Here is a 17448-nt window from a genome sequence, read left to right on the forward strand (position 1 = left end):
CCTGCGATGTAAGTTCAGGGTGAACAGTTTTAGCATAGCTTGGTCTGTAACAGGCTGTGATTAAGCTTATCCTGGGACTAAGCATAATATTCAACTCTGTTGCTGTCACCTTGTGTGTCTGACTATGTCCCTATGTTATGTCCGGGGAATTTGTATTTCTGTGTTCGGATGTCTTTACTTCAGCTAAACTCTCTCTAGTTCTGCTTCAATCTAGCATTTAAAAACCCCTAAAATTCTGTCTTTCACACAAAAAACTACTGTAATGGAGTAGCTGAATACTTGTTACTTGTCATCACCATGGCTTTAGGAAAGAAATTTATGCTCATTTAACTTGCATAAGATAGACAGCAGCTTTACTGAGGGAAGTGTCATGCCCAGACCAGTGAGGGCTGACTTCTTCAAGGGCCTTTAGACAGGCAGATGCATGACAGGATTTTCTTCCAAGCATTTAAGCATTTTGGATTTAAGTACAAGTTTGATGCTTAAAGGTGATTCTAAATATTCTTGTTAGTGCCTAAGAGACCTTTGAAATACCAGTCTTTAACCACCACTTTGTAATTTGCTATCTGAAAGTCAGTCTTTCATTGAAATATGGCACCTTCTTGTCAAAGAAAGTACAAAAGCTTCAAAGATGTGGACTGACTTGCATCTGGTTCTCACTGTAAGGAATAAGTGTCTTTAAATTGGCTAATAGAGTTCACAGCTGATCTACAGCAACTGAAAAGAGCAAAACATGAAAGGAATAGTCTAGAATCGCTAGTGCTAACAACAGCAGAGTGATTAAAAGTGTTTAGAAAGGATTTCTTTCAGATATAATGGTCCTTAGAAAGAGTTGGCAATTCTTTTCCCCCCAGTTGTTCATTTGGGATGTCTGTGGGCAATTAGAAGGTGCCTCTCTGTATTTCTTAAATAGAAGCTTGCTTTGGTGTGTGTTAAATCCCAGTTGAGAGTATGAACATCAGTATGAAGATAATGGTATTAGCCATAATCGACACATTTTTTCATACTGTTGGAATGTGATCTTGGTGTATAATATAATGTAAATAAGATAATCTTAGAAAACCTGTTGTTGTATCTCCAGATAATAAAAGTGCAGTGTGTCAGTATGCCTGGGGCAGTGTAGAACTTCTCCTCTTGGCCCAGTGCTCATATCTTGCTTCTGTCCCTTTCATGGTAGCCCTGGGGTTTGCCACAGATGTTGCTGCTGTGCAGCTCCTCCTGTTGCCCACTGATTCTGGTGGCCTTTCGCTGGCTCCAGCAGAGTCTTGTGTGAGATGGAGGACAATCACTGGGTTCTGCACATTGTTATGGTGGAATAGGGAGCTATGGCACTTGGATGTGTTAAATATGGGGTATTTTTTATCATTCACTTAGATGATTCATCTAGTACTACTTCTGTAGCCAGGACCTAAATATATTGCGCCATGGGAAAATTAAATAGGAGACTCATCAATTTCATTCTAATGACCTCTTGAGGTACTTGGGTTGTAAACACCACAGCAGGTGGTGTGCTTTGAAGACAGGGAGTTTTAAGTACTTTACAAGAAGATGGTTTTATTCTGTTACTCTTGGCCAAGGTGTTCAAGAAAAGATGGTCTAGACAGTTTGTGTAGCTGTTTGTGGTATTCCTGTCTCATTCTAGCTATATTCAGGTAGGCAGACAAGGAGTATTAGGTCTCCTGGTTATCTGGCAGTAATGCTGCTAGGGATAAAAGGACATCCCCGGTTTAATATTTTGTAAAGATTATACAAACATACTACACCAATTTTTGAAGTATAGCAGTCTGCAGGTGCATGGAGATGGAGTTTTGAATGACTAGGCTGGCACCTGCATCCTCCAGGCTAGGGAAGGAGGTTGGAGAGACAGCCTGTGTTGCCTCTACTGCTACTGCTACATGTCCTTTGTCTTGGAGGCTGGTGGGGCTGTGGTTGGAGGGCAGAGCAACTTCTGCCCTCAGATCCCTTCCTGATCTGACAGATCCCTCGACTGGCTGTAGGAGTGTTGCTGTTTACCTGCAGGTGAGTCTTCCCACATTTGCTTAGATAGCTGCTAGTTAAATTATTTTGTTGACTTTTAGGTGAGTCAGGCTGCAGCATGATTTGCTGAAAACAGCATACACTTAAAAAGTTAATTTTCTGGCATGTAAAAGAAGATTACTCACTTCATGATAAAACTCTTTTTCTTGCTGAGCAGGCTAAGCAGCATGAAGAGTTAGTGCAACCCAAGTTAAGTTCAAAGCTGTAGTTTTAATTGAATATATGTAAATGTCTGTGCTTTAGTTGAAGATAAAGGTCTTAATTCAAAAGTGTGTTAAAGTTACTCAGAAAAGGCTTTAAACAACAACAACAGCAAAATATTATGTCATCTGATGCCTTTATCTGTAATCATGCAGTTAGGCACATGTATCATGGTACCGGCTAGACAAGATAGGCCAAAAAAATACTGGTTTGCTTTAGGTCTACATTTATTGTAATAGCACTAGCTGATGTACCATGGGTTTCTGCATCAAAACTGCTATAGCCCTTCTGTTTTCCATGAAGTCCACGAAAGAATTTAATTGGCAACTATCTAAGACTATATACGAAGACTCATCTCCAGGTAAACAGCAGCACTCCTTCTGCCAGGCAAGGGATCTGTGAAGGGGTCTGTCAGATCAGATACTTTGATAAGGTCAGAAGAGCTGTGATCTTGTTCTTGTCAGATGCTCTTGCCTGGTATAGAGTTAACATAATCTCTAAGTCTTGAAGCAATGCATTGGTGTGAAGAAAAAGATATAATAGTGTATATCTGTATTTACATAATATATATATTTATGTAAAAACATATTTAAAATCTACTGAGTATTTGTTTTAATAAACTACAAAGGTGAAACTGTTGAGAGATCTTGAAGGAGATACCTGACTTTTTTTTTCTGAAAAACTACAGGGAGGTCTGGTTGTCTTGATGTCTCCTTTTCTAGCCTGGCAGCAATATTCAAGTGGAATTTGAAGGTTTTGTGTATTTATCCAGAACTGCCAAACATCTGTACCCTGCTCTGAGGAGCAGTTTCATCTGCACTGCTGGCTATTTGGCAATCTCTAGCATGCTTGCTGTGTGTACTCAATGAGACTCTACAGCGCATGCCTGGGAATTCCACATTTCCAGTAAACATTGGATGAAGCTGTGCGTGCAGCAGCCTGAAGTGCTGGACTCCATAGTACTTTATGCATAAACACAAATTCTGGATAGGGCTGCTGCAGCTCTGCCAGAAATCTCAGGTCTTTCTTTGAACAAAGTTTTCCAAGGCCTTCAGTTTTTCCAAAGACTTAGCTTCTACATCTGTGTCTTGGCCATGAAAGAATAGTCTGAAACTTATTTTTTGCCCCCCCAACATACAAAGCATTGATCTGAGAAACTCTCTGAAAGGTTTTCAAATGCCATGCATATAGGGCTGCTGCAGCTCTGCCAGAAATCTCAGGTCTTTCTTTGAACAAAGTTTTCCAAGGCCTTCAGTTTTTCCAAAGACTTAGCTTCTACATCTGTGTCTTGGCCATGAAAGAATAGTCTGAAACTTATTTTTTGCCCCCCCAACATACAAAGCATTGATCTGAGAAACTCTCTGAAAGGTTTTCAAATGCCATGCATTGCAATGTGTATATGTGTATATCTACTTGGGTATAAAATAAGCTATCATAGTAAATGCCCCACTCTTAATTGTCTGACTTGTTTGTTTGTTTTCAACAGGCAGAAATACTCAGTGTGCTCAGTCACAAAAACATCATTCAGTTCTATGGAGCTGTCATTGAACCTCCAAATTATGGCATAGTTACAGGTAAGGATTTTTGTCTGATCTTTTTCTTGAATTTGTAAATGTCTAGTGTTAAAAGGTATTTGCTTGACCCAATTCCAGGGTTTTGCTAATTGTTCTGGTCTTCTGCCAGAGGCACCACCTGCCTCAATGTGAATGGGAGTGCTAGAGGAGGGAGCTTGGCTGGCAGCATGGCTAGAGGCAGCACAGAGGCAGTTGGAGTCTAGGGTGTTCTTAATGCACAGACTCAGCACTCCTTGAAATCGTAGCTTTCTCTGTGTTCTCTTTCTATGTTCTGCGAATTGCTTGTCACAGAACTAGAGGTTTTCACATTATGAGGTTCTGTGGTTCTGTGCAAAAGGAAGGCTGAGAGTCTGCTCAGAGCAAAGTGACACCATTTATTCTGCCTGTATTGAAAATCAGAGAATTTGCATTGGGAAGCTCCCAGCCATGGGAAGAAAGAGAGTTTAGGCTATATTAGACACCATGAGACAACTCCCTTTATTCATTAGAAACTAGTTTTCATTCATTCTGACATTCCTAGAATTATGCAGAGGTTATTTTTTGTGGTATTGTTGGGTTTATTTTGTCATTGTTTTCTTTTTTCTATCACTGCTTTAAGCTTCCTGCCCTTATCTTGGGAGTTGGTCTAGGTACAAAATTGATTTCTCCCTTTCCTGTATGGGAGAAACTATGTAAGATAGTAGTAGAAAGTAAACCCAAATCAAAGAAATCTCCCATCTGCTGAAACAAATGTTGGGAGAGGTAAAACCCACGAACGTGAGTATTAGGAGACGTGTTTTGGCATGTCTGTAACCCTTCAGAGTTTCATGGGAAGACTCGTCTATGTGTGTGACACAACCTAATACTAGTTTGAATCACTGCTGTTCAGGTTCTTAATGGTTGTCAGATGGTGGTGAGAACTTGTAAAAATGCTGTTATTTCTCCCTGCCTCTTAGCCGTGTGGTTATCACAGCAGATGGCAGTGTAACCCGGTGGGAGCACATCTGAGATGCAGCACTGTTCAAAGCATGGGAAGTGGAGCATCAGCCCTACCAGAGGTCACAGTGTGGCAGCCAGCAGCACTCCAGAGGTGCTTGGGGTGACCACAGTCTGCACCACTCAGAGAATGCACTGGTGATAATATATACACAGGAACTTGAATTTCTTCTGGAGGCAATAAAATGAATAGCAAACTAATAAATCAAGTAGTGCAATTTTCCTGTCCTTTATCATCTAAGTGTAACAAGTGTAAACCAGCAAGCAGAGTGACAAGGGAAAGGTGTAATCAGTGACCTGGGATGATGCCTGGATCAGAAGTTCTCAGTGTTCAGAGGACATTTGACCTGCTTACGAGTCACAGGACAGACAGCAGCTGAAGTTATTCATTATGCTGTTGAGAACAGGGACTCTTTAACCACCTGTGAGAAAGAGACTATGCTGTGTAGTTCAACCACTTTGTTCCTTGGGGAGCTCTGATTCCACCATGGCTCAGGAAAAAATGGTTTTTATTATTACTATTATTTTTTTTAGCAAACTCTGTTGATTTTCCCTGCAACTACTAAGGAGACTGGAGACCCATGGGTTGGAAGGGAAGCAAGACTCCATTTCCCCATACCAATTTCAAATCAGATAATGGCTACTGAGAAAAGAAATGTTAATTGTGCCTGAAAAATCTTTTAGAGGGATTTTCAATTTGTGATCTTCTGGATAGCCTTCAGTGTTGCAGATTTAATCCTGTGTTTAGTCAGAGATCTATTTCTTGTGAGGGAAAATCCCAAACAAAAAGAAATCCCAAGAAACTAATGTTTGTTCAGAGTGATGGAGATGAGATCATTCAACCAAGCATTGGCATGTGCCGAGTATTAGCTGCATGTAACATCTTATGTGGGATTGGCAGAGAGTTCTCTGAGAGGCTACATCTGCAGTTAGAACACATTTCCCTGCTGGGATGTTTGTCAGTATTATATCCCACCCAGCAAGCTACTAACATGTCCTTCTGGATGTCACTGGCAGTCTCTGTCAGCAGCAGTCTCAATGTCAAGCTATCAGATATGGCTTCTGACCACAGCTGCCTCCTCCCAAAAGGTTCTCAGAGCTTGTGCCCCCATTGCATAGAACCATATGGTGTATCCCACTGCCCATCACAGGATGGGTCCCGTCAGGCATTCAGTGCTGTTCTTTCTAAAGCAAATATTTCTTTTACATTATTGACAGAACATTGTCCTTGTGATATGATTTCCAAATCCATAAGTTCCTAGTCAAAACCTGTGGCACAATAAATAGATAGAAGAAACACTAATGATGGAGCTTTGTTGCTTGAAGCTTCCTTGCCTCTGTTCACACAGAGTGGCAAAGGGCTTGGGGAGCTGAGTTGTCCCTGACCCTGGTGGATCAAATTATGCATTATAAAGGCATGCAAAGCATGCAGCCAACCTATTCCTGAAGAATCCATTTATAAGACAGATGATGACATCATGGGTTAAAAAAAGGTTCTGTTTTAATAGTGGAAATGTGCAGGTCAGCAGCTTACTCCTCTCTCAGTGACATCAGAAGCAACACGTTTGTCCTTTCAGTGGGAGGTTCTGCAGCAATGATCCAAAACTAACTTGCCACTTGAGTGTTTACTTTCAAGAGACTTGCTATTTTCTGCCTCTTTCATTTGGTACTGGAATCTTCTCATCTAGCCTACCATGTACTAGGCGGCAGATTCAGCCTTGTCTCAGTTTCCTTCCCCATGCAGCAATCTCCCAGAGCTTTTGATTTTCTTGATGAGGAAGGATGTAAATTTTTTATGCATTTAGCCAATCATGTGTCAACCACTGATTATTATAACCAATTAATTTTTACAATCAATCATTATAATCATTAATTACTATTAACAAAATTTGGATATATTCAAATATATATCTTAGAGGGAATGTTCTTGTGGCTGCTCTGAAATGATATGAAGATTTTGAGAGTCTTGTAAGTAGGTTCTAAATTCTGCCCAAAAAAGCACACTGAATAGTACTGGGAGAGAGGGATGAAAGGCTTAAATTGTTCCTTGCATCCTCCTGGCCTTTGTGCTACTTGGACTACTGAGTGGCATGTGCCTGGTCTGTCATGGCAAACAGATAGAAGGAAATGTATCAGCTGCTTCATCTCATGAACCTCCTGTTGTATTTTTGGTGAAACATGAATGAATTCTAAATAAGCATAAAACTATAAAATAAACACTAAGCCGAGGGAACTACAGCTTTTAGACTACCGTACATGACCTGCAACACAAGGAAATCTGTTCTGCTTATCAGGGTTAGACCTCTAGTTTCATCCTTTCATTTTTTCATGAACAAATGACTTGGTCTCTTACCATGTTCTTCCATGGGAAAATCGGAAAAGTAAATTTGAATTTCCTTTTCTGCTTGCAAACCCTTTCTTCCTAACAGCACATTAGGTATTTAACATGTGGCTTTACTTTTAAAAAGAATTTAAAAATATCCTTTGTTAAGGGGCATCATTTGCACACAATACTGCTCACCCGTGGGGAGAATCCTCTGACTTTGGAAACAATAAGATGGGTTTGATACCACCAAACTCATCTGTTAACTGCCCTTCTGATCAAGAGCAGCAAATTCACTGTTTAAAAATGTAAGAATTGCAGGTTGTATAAAAGTGGCACTGGTGAGGTTTCAGGTGCCTTCAGTTTCACACCTCAGTATGTGTAGGTGTAACTAGCTTGTTATTCCTGCTTTAAGCCCTGCAACCTCTGACAGTTGTACTGGATTCCATCACCACACTTGCAAACACCTATGGGCCCCAAAACCCATTGGTTGTACCCACAGAATCCTGCTGTGCCATTCTGTAGGTGTAGTTGAGAGAAATTAAGAAGAAGGTCTGTTGATGCTGAACAAGGAGCATCCAGAACCTTTTACTCTTGAATTGGAACTGCTTTGCCCCAGCTTTCTTGATGCCAGACCTTTCTAATGCCTTTTCATTTTAATGTCTGTTGTTATATATGATTATACTTTTTTGTTGATTTGTTTTTCCTTTGCAGTAGATAATGTCTGTGTTGGAATAATCAGAACAAACTACCACTCTCCTACTACACTACTAGTAACATTAGCTGCCGAACCCAGACTCTTTGTCATTAAGCCAGGGGCTGACTGTTTTCTGAACCTGGTGAAGTTTCTGTTACATCTTTGAAGTTAGGTGCAGTGTTTTAAAATGCCTTGTTTGTTGCTGTTTTTTACCAGAGTATGCTTCTGCTGGCTCACTGTTTGATTACATTAATAGTAACAAAAGTGAAGAGATGGATATGGATCATATCATGACCTGGGCAACTGACATAGCTAAAGGTAAGCAAGACAAGCAGTGTATATTATCCTACACAGCCAGCAAAATATACAGCTGGAGGTGCTTTCCTTTGGAAGTCAGGAAAGCCATCCTAGCGTTCCTTATTCAAATTGTAACAAACCCAACCAACCAAACCTACATACCTAAAAATAGCAAACCCCATTTGCTGTGCTTTTTAGTATGTTCCTTGTTTATTATGAATCCAAAATAATTTCTGGAGTGAGAATGGCTTCTATGAGCCAGTTTTACTTCTGGTGTGCCCATAAGTCCCAGGAGGATAATTTTGCTGATGTAGAGTAATTATGAGGTAAAGTGCACAATTGTCCTCACATTTGATTTGGATTGGGGCATTTAAGGAAGCTAAGGGCTTATTCTCAGCAAACATACTGAATTTCTTCATATAATAATGTAGAATAAGCTGGTTTGTCCTTTGTGTTCTCTGTGACCAACCACACAAGAATTAGTTTAAACTAATGCACAAACAGTAAATTCATATCTGGCCTCCTTGTGTAGACACCACCTTAGAGAAAATAAGTATATATGATGTTAAAAACCATGAGCACATACATATGGATGCTCTGAGAGATATATGAGTTTGCTTAGGGCTTTTTTACTCGAAGTAGATTATGGGAAGCTTTGCTTCTCCTTCAGCATGTCAATAGGGCATAATGTATGCCAACTCCCGATGAGTACAACTAATGGGAACCAGGAGACATGACTGCAGATACATGATGGCCCTGCTCAGCCTGTCTAACTAGATTGTTCCCTTGTTTTGTGTAGGAATGCACTATTTACACATGGAAGCTCCAGTCAAAGTTATCCACAGGGACCTGAAGTCCAGGAATGGTAAAGTAGCAAAACACTGAAATGCTCTGCATTTACTGTTACTTGTTAATGTAGCATTTAGATGTGTAACTGAGCTCAGTGAACAAGCAGATCTAACACCTTGGCTGCCATCAAAACTGCACTTGTTGAGGCACAGAAGAACCTGTTCCCTCCTCCCCCTATTGAGCCTGTCTGAGCTTTGTTACAGACTCTGGCATCATTTAGAGCACTATGGAGGGCTCTTTCAGGTTGTGTCTTGCTGGCCGTGATTGTTCCTGTCTCATCAGCTTTCAGACATGGCCTGGACACTGTTCACTTCCTTTTTCTATTTGGAAAGGTTGAGTACCAGGAAAGGCTGGCAGACACCAGATAAAATAGACTTGATAAGGCCTATTATTTCTTATCAGAAAATCTTGTCTTTACTGTGGTCTGTTTTGAGGTTTGAGAGATGTTCATGTTTTTAAGTCATACACATTCAGTGTAGTCTGTACTTAGCAGGTTTACAAAATTTGCTGAACATTTCCTTTTAAATTAAAGTTTCACTACTAGTAGTGAGATAAGAGGGACACAGATTTTAATAATGCACAAAAGGAGACAATAGTCAAGAAAAGTCTGAGTCTCACCTCAGTTGTAAGTTTTCTCCTTTTACTAATGAATCTTTCAGAGGGCTTCTTGTTAAGCCTAACTACATTGGGGAAAATGCAGTTTATCTGCATTTTAGCTATAGTTGCATTGCTGTCTTTGAGCTCCTTAAGACCTGAAAGGTTTTGCCTTTGGAGGCTTGCAGGTATTCAGCAGATACTCTCTAAAGCTTCTCAGAGAAACCAGGATAGCCATGCACGTGGGTGTGTTTACGTGCTGGCTCAGCATAGGATCGTTTTTCTTGTCAAAAACCAAAGTATTTTGCTGTGAAAATGTTTTGTATTTATTTTTAGCATTCTTGTAACCTTTTGTTTTTTCATTTTCAGTTGTTATAGCTGCTGATGGTGTGTTAAAGGTATGCAAACTTTAATTATTTTTAGAGAGATGCTGCTGCGTGACTTGATGTTTTGATGTCAAATGAATAAGGTTGGTACTCTAATATCTGTTTAATTTCTATCTTTATTTTTGCCAGATCTGTGATTTTGGTGCCTCAAGGTTCCACTCTCATACGACACACATGTCATTAGTGGGCACTTTTCCATGGATGGCCCCAGAAGTCATTCAAAGTCTTCCAGTGTCTGAAACATGTGACACATACTCGTATGGAGTGGTGAGTGCCTCTCATTGCTCTGTGTGTAGTAGCAGTTGTCTAGTGTGACAGAATTTGTGTGATGCAAGAGCAACAATTCTAAATAAGAACAACAAGAAAACCCCACATTTTCTTTTAAGACTGACCCATAATTGATAATTGCATGCTTGAAAATGATAGGGAGAACAGTGTCATCCATGTTTAGTAAGATCTGATTGGATTAGCAGCATGCCAGTGTACGAAGTGCATGAGTTACCACAAGTATTCAGTGTATGTCTGGAGGCTTTCAGGAGCCACTGAACAACCTGCACCATGAATCAATTTCTACTTGTTTTTTTTTGTGTGGAACAGAAGACAAAAAAGGTTGTCTTGTAATAGGTGTGCTCCAGGATGAAATTATTAGCATTCCGCTTGCCATAAAATGGAGTGTCAGTGATTTGATATTAAAAAGTAAGCCACTGCTCTGTGCTTAATTGTTTAAAAGATTCTGCTATCATTAGCTGTGGGAACAGTGACTGTACCTCTTGTGCAGGTAGAAACCCCATCTGAAAATATAGAAAAGCCCAGCATTGCTTTTTTCTGAAGAGTTAGCCATCAGTTATAGTTCATCTGAATCTCAGGTTTTCAGATTCAGTAATGTGAATTACTTCACTTTGTCCGCAGTTAAATGCTAATTTGGTTTTGCTCTGCAATATGAAATAGGCTAGAAATAGCCCTGCTGGTCAGACCAGTGGTGTGCCTAGTCCCATAGCCCTTCTCTGACAGAGGACAGTAACGAATACTTTGTGGGGGAAAAAGAAAGGAAAGGAGAGGGAGTTGTAGTTTCCATGCACAGCTGTGTATTAACCATTTTTGTGTTTGGATTCAGTGGTGGGTGGCAGAATGAGGAAGTCTTCAGTACCTGTCAAGTATTGCCTCTTTCTCTGTAAGGGACAGGATAGACTGTAAGGGAGGCACAGCAGGAGGTGTTAGGTTAGTATCTATGGCTATACATAGCTAAGCCGAAGTCCCAATGAACCATGACTTAAATGTTTTCCCAAACAGTTTACAGTGAGAAAAAAATACATGAGACATTATGTAGCATCACTTAACAATGAAAGGTTGAAGGTTTGCAAGAAAGGAGAAAATGCCTATATTGTCAGATTCAAAATCCTTTCTTGTTTCACTGAACTAGGTCACAAACAGTAAGAGAACATAACCTAACAAATGTAAATGTTAATGTAAACTGTTACTGGAAGCAATCACATATTATCCACTGAAGGGAAACATTCGAGTTTCAAAACAGAATGAAAATACTAGAGGAAAAATTCCAAACATGGTCTTATAGCTCAAACTGCTCATATTGTCATCCTAGTTTGAATTGACTGTAAGTAATTTTCTGTAAGTAGAAGAAGGTAAGAAATTGTTTAATATGTTATCATATCAAGTATTACCAATGCCTTGGGAACAATATGTCACACATGGTTTATTTTTCCTTGTCCAAAAAGTAAGGCTCCTTTGACAGTCCTGTGCTTGGAGGTATAACTCAACTACCCTCCTTATGGAAATGGTTCAGTGTTACCAGCATGTTTTAGTGTTGTTAGGGGTATGTAGTGCCACTTTAGGATGTCTAATAGTATTTGACTCACATTTTTTTTCCATATATTGTTTCTGAGCTAATGTGTTCTACTGTGGGTAGAAACTTAGAAATTCAAAGCACTTAAGAGTGAATTAATCTTTTTGTAACACTAGTCTCGGAACACCATCATTTTCCAAGGAGATATAGGGTAGAAATGAAGAATGGCAGTGGCCCAAGTTCTCTGTTGCTGAAATTACTGTCATAGCGGGGTTATACCAGCAAGAAATGGCCCGAATATAACATTGAAAGTTGGAATCTCCCTGTAATAAGTGTTATGACTATCAGAGAATTAGCTAGGGGACTGAAAACAAAAAATCTGAGAAAAGGTATTTTTGTCTCTTTAAATTATAAAAACAAAATTTAAAGAATCCCTTTTCAAAGCATAGCACTTGCCAGCAGCTTTTGTGCTAGAGAGACAAATCTGCTTTTCTTCAGTTAAAGTCCTCTTAACAAAGAACAGAATCCTTTCAAATGTAAACTAGTAAGATGCTAGGAATAGATATTCCATTTGCAGTATTTGTCACCTTCCCCATGGTTTTCTTTAATTTCTTTTCTTCTATTTTTTCTTTGTCTTTTCTTTCTACAAACCAGTCTGTGACTTTTAATATTCTACTTAAGATGTGCAATAGGGCTTTTTTCCATAAAGTGTCGAAGTCTTTCTGCAACCTTATAGGTCTGAGTTGCTCCTCAGCTGAAATGATTTTTCCTCTTTGTGAACAGTTGTATATATTTTGTAGCTAAGGTTCAGATTAGTTTCTCCTGCTCTTCATGGACAGTTAAACAGGTCCATGTATTCTCTTTGAGATATATAGTAAATAATTTATAATACTGCCATGAAATGCTAAAGCTAAAAGTTCCAGGAGATTTATTACAAGACAAAGGCAGATCTTTCACTTTCCTTCAGCCATGCTGTGATTCGCTTTTCTGATCCATTTCCAAGTCCATACTCTAAACAACACATACCGAATGTTACAAGTGATCAACCCTGAAATTGCCTCATATGTCATGTTTGTTGCTCAAAAATTATTCCTTGCATCTCTTGCAGTTAGGAAAGTGTATGTGGAATGACAATGTCACTCTAAAAGCTGTTTTGAAATCATGAAGACATATGCTCAGAATATGTTATCCTGGCAAAACTGTTCATAGTGCACCACAGTGTGTGTTTGTGTATCAGTAGAAATGTGTTTCATCACAGAAAGCTGATGCAATGGAGCTGAATTATGTTATCGCTTACAAGAACTAATAAGTAAAACCATTAATGGGCTATTGGTGGCATAGAGACTGCCATTAAATATAGCAGCTGTTCAAACATTGCCCTAGCCATGAGAACATACGTTATTTATAGAGGGAATGTTGGCCAGCTCCAGGGGTTATCCCTTACTCTTTTTGAAAAGAATTATGCGATCTTTATCTGCAGTTGGATCAATGCAGAGGAGACTGACCTAATTTTCATGCCTAAGGGCAGTACCTCTATGAAGTGCAATGCTAATGCTCCTGCTGTACTTCTGCTAACTGTGGCTCCTGAGCATTGTCTGTGAATAGTTTCCTATCAAGAGAAAACACGGGTTTTTTTTCAGTGAAGATGTTCAGAGTGTTTTCCTCAAATTACTCATTTGGATGTTCCTGGAACAAATGCCACTTTGAACCTTTGTTGGTTTTGCACTGGCATGGGGGGATGTGCGTTTTTGTTTGTATTCCTTGGGATTGTTGTCACATAGTTGAGAGGCTAAGAATTGAAATGCACAGCTGAGCTGACAGAAGTGTGTGAACTTTTTCTGAAGACCACATAATTCTTATTTCAGCTTCATGTACAGGATGAACATTCATGCATTTGTCTTTCCTTTCTGTTCCTCTGTATGTAAAGAAGAGCCCAGCATCTTCAGAGGTCACAGCTTACAAACCACTGCATCAAATGACCTTGCTTTGTTTTTCACCATTGTTTCTAGCTTGGCTGTTTCTCTGTGAGCACTTGCTGTCCATCATCACAGAGATGTGATGTGATTGAGAAAGTAGGTGATTCTCACTATCAGAGGTGGGAGGGGAAGTGAACCATGTCAGTCTCAATTCGATTACAGCAGAAATGGAAGATAAATTGATTTCCATATGAAGTGAGCTGGGGAGCCAGTTGTGAAAATGAACAGAGTGTATCTTGCAATAAAGGGGGCAGGGGAAGTCAGGTTGAGGTCCTTGTCTGCTGCTGAATGACCCTGGGTACAGGAAGAGACAAATGAGAATGCAGAAGGTACCCACGTGGTTCTCTTTAGAAGACTGGTGATGTAATCATTCACCTTAGCTGATGATTCAGGGTAGCTGGTCCATGAGATGGCATTGAAGCTCCTGTAAAACTGAACATAGAGACATGTCACCATTGGAAGGAAAAGCTTTATCTCTAACATTGGCCTGATTATGAAAATTGCATCGTTAGAACATTTTCTAACCCCATGTAACTAAATACAAGGATTTCCAACATCCCACTTTTGTATCTTCTACTTTCATTTATTAGTAAAATTAAGGCATTAAGAAAAAGTCTTCATATTGTTTCAGATTGCTGTTTTACTCTTCAGCTATGTGCATTTAGAAAGTGTTTTAAGCTAGCAGTATTGATTTAAGGAGTCACTGATCTGTACAGGCAGTGGAAATAAACACTAAAGGTGTCATGATAAAGGAATTCAGTGCAAAATGTTCTGCACAAACTTATGTGCATGAATGAAACGAGACAGCTCTTACAATTTACAGTCTTCTGAAAGGAAAGTAGCACAGCAGTAGTTTTCCAGCTCAAGGCTCTTGAAGACATTTAACATGTATTTCATTATGTTCTTTACTTGGAAGATGTATTTAAATACTTCTCTATCTGATGTGCAAACTTGAGTTTCTCCTCTGTGATTTCACAGTACCGTCATAGAGATGAGGTGGTTCTGCAAGGCTGCTCAATGGCATGTTTTATTTGGTTCAGGGGCTTTTGTTTGAAACTGTCTGTTTTGTATATTGCTTTTTTATCTGAAGCACATGGGAGTGCCAAATTTTTTCCTTCTCTCACAGTTAAATTTCCTTCTCTACCAGTAGAGGTGATAATTGGAGTTAAAAATTGAGTTGCCTTTTTATCTTTCTTTTAAAAGGAGTGAACTGAGCCAAACAAGATAGTTGAATGTCTCTGTGATATCTTTCCCCATATATTTCTTTTCTCAGGAAAATTGAACTTTTACTTATTTTTACAAGATCCCTTTACCTTTACTAATCAGTCTACTGACTCAAGTAGAATTATTCAAATAGCTCAATTGTAGGAGTACCCTGTTCACTTGATTAAAGGCCCAACTCTGCTTCAATGCATTTTTTCATGACCTCCATCTGCCAATATTGTCACATTTTCCTTCTAATTATCTTTATAGCTGTCCACAATCCATTCAAAATGATGTAGTTGGACTAAACCTGGGTACTAACCCAAACACTGAGAATATAGAGACTTGCATAAGGATCTTAATGCGTTTGGCAAATCCTACTTAAAATGATGTCTGGTTTTTGTTGTTATGCTTGGTATATGAGCAGAAGAAAAGGTTTGTAGATATTTGTAACAAGATACATATATGTGGGTTCTGCTTTTTAAAAAAATGGACATACACAAGTGGAGGTACAAAGTGCTATTAATATGGCTGAATTCAAATATGTTGTCCCAATGGCAGAAAAACAAGTTAGATTCATTGACTTGAAGCCTTTTTGGTGATGCCAAACCCTTTTCTACAGAGTAGCTTAGATTCTTGGGTACTATGTTACCAAAATGCTAAAAGCAAGCGAAATTAGGAGCTATTTCTGTATCTAAGGACAATAAGTCTATAAGTTCTCGAGGAGAACAGAGTAATTTTCTATATGCTGAATATTGCTTAGTTTAACATAATCACATACTTGGAGATAAACAATTACAGTTTTGACTGCAAAATTGTATTTAATATTTTCATAGGCATATCATAGGAGCAAAATACCTATTGCATTATATTCACTAGTTGCAATCATATAAAAATATTTTTAAATGAAAAATTACTGCAAAGCAAAGGTGTGTCTAGTTGGGGCTGAGAAGGAGAGGAGGAGTTCATTGTCTTCCCAAGTCTTAACTGCCATGTGTGAACTTCGTAGTGTATAAAGAAAGTAAAAAGCATTTTCCATGGCTTTATCAAAATTGCAGGCATTAGACCCCACACAACCCAGTTTTTCATCTTGGCTTTTCTGCAGAGTAAAAACTAGAAACATTCAAATTAATTTCATGAGAGGATCTTGCACACAAACACTGGTCCAAGTTCCTGCAAATGGAAACTGGTTGCCTGGTAATTGGATACAGAATAGTGCTGTATCAAGGTTTAATAATGTATTTAAAATACAAAGTACAGAAATAAAAATTCTTTTCTTTTTTTCTCTTCCAGGTTCTCTGGGAGATGCTAACAAGGGAGGTCCCCTTTAAAGGCTTGGAAGGATTACAAGTAGCTTGGCTTGTAGTGGAAAAAAACGAGGTAAGACTACGTTTCTACATTCAGGTACATAGATCAGAAAACAGTATTGGGGTTTTGCAAAAGACTTTTTCATCTTCTTCAAATTGAAAGTAAGTTCACGCGTATGGAAAGATTAGCAGTAGGAGCTAACACAAAGGGTCAAAGTGATGTTATTCCTCATGAATGGACCCTTTACATCTAATTGTTGCAGCTTCACGTCGTGATGCTGTAGATCAAAAATTGTACAAGTACTGTACTAGTTTCTCAGTCTCAATTGTAAAACCTAGGGGTTTGTTCTTAGTGATGAAAGAAGCCATTGCGTCCAAGGTAGGGGAACAGTTTAACTCCATCTCCTGCGTTTAGGACATCTTTTTACTGGCCGGGAGTTGATATATCTGTAAGAGACCTTCAGCTACTTCAACTTAACTCTCCCAGCAGGAGTCACTATAGTACAAGAAACTGCCGCTTAGATGAAAATTTCAAAAATAAAAGAAGAAAAAATAGTTTTAAAAAAAGAGAGAAATTACAGTTTTGCCACCTACGTTCAACACTACATTGAAGATGAGCTCCTCACTGGTATCGGCAAGGCTGTGGCATAGCTGCAAGCCTCCTCATGCAGAGTCTTTCCATTTCAAAAGCACTTCAGTGGTGTAAACACCGTTTGTACAGTGTCCCCAGCCTCGCTTTTCTTCTTCTCACAAATTGAGGCTTTCAGCTAGTTGGACATGTGAGCATATATCTGAACACATAGTCCCTTGATATCAAAGACAGTAACTACATTTAAAAAACATTTAAAGTTGTGACTGTACCACACACAGACAAGCATGGAAATCCTCCACAAAGATGAAACCTCCTCTATCTAGACACAGCGGAAGCTTGGGAAACATTACAATGGCGAGGCAGTGGCTGTACAATACAGATTCCTATTATTCTACATAAACTGTTTCTCAGAATGCTTCAGAGTTAAACAGAGGAGTTAGGTTTCCTCCTCTTAGTTTAATATTTTTTGTTGGTGGTTTTTTTTCTTCTCTCTTTTTTCCTTCTATTTGAGGACTGGATTAATTCCAGTGAGTGACATTGTGATATACCGATTAGTTGGAAATGCTACACTAACAGTGTGAAGATTATGAATGTGATCTTCTACCATGCTGATCAGAACAGGAGGCACAAAGACAC

The 17448-nt window shown here is 39.1% G+C and overlaps 1 protein-coding gene across 1 annotated transcript in view; it reads left to right on the forward strand.

Moving 5' to 3' along the window:
- The window catches only part of LOC103809684 (mitogen-activated protein kinase kinase kinase MLT), a 44369-nt gene that overhangs the window by 19348 nt on the left and 7573 nt on the right, over positions 1-17448 (forward strand). Inside the window, exons 2-7 of the mRNA XM_009082538.1 lie at positions 3725-3812; positions 8024-8125; positions 8904-8969; positions 9917-9945; positions 10063-10200; positions 16207-16293. Coding sequence (XP_009080786.1) covers positions 3725-3812; positions 8024-8125; positions 8904-8969; positions 9917-9945; positions 10063-10200; positions 16207-16293 — 510 coding nt within the window. The remainder of the gene's footprint in view (positions 1-3724; positions 3813-8023; positions 8126-8903; positions 8970-9916; positions 9946-10062; positions 10201-16206; positions 16294-17448) is intronic.

The sequence above is a fragment of the Acanthisitta chloris genome, unplaced genomic scaffold, assembly GCF_000695815.1.
Source record: "Acanthisitta chloris isolate BGI_N310 unplaced genomic scaffold, ASM69581v1 scaffold17779, whole genome shotgun sequence".
NCBI classification, from domain to species: Eukaryota; Metazoa; Chordata; class Aves; order Passeriformes; family Acanthisittidae; genus Acanthisitta; species Acanthisitta chloris.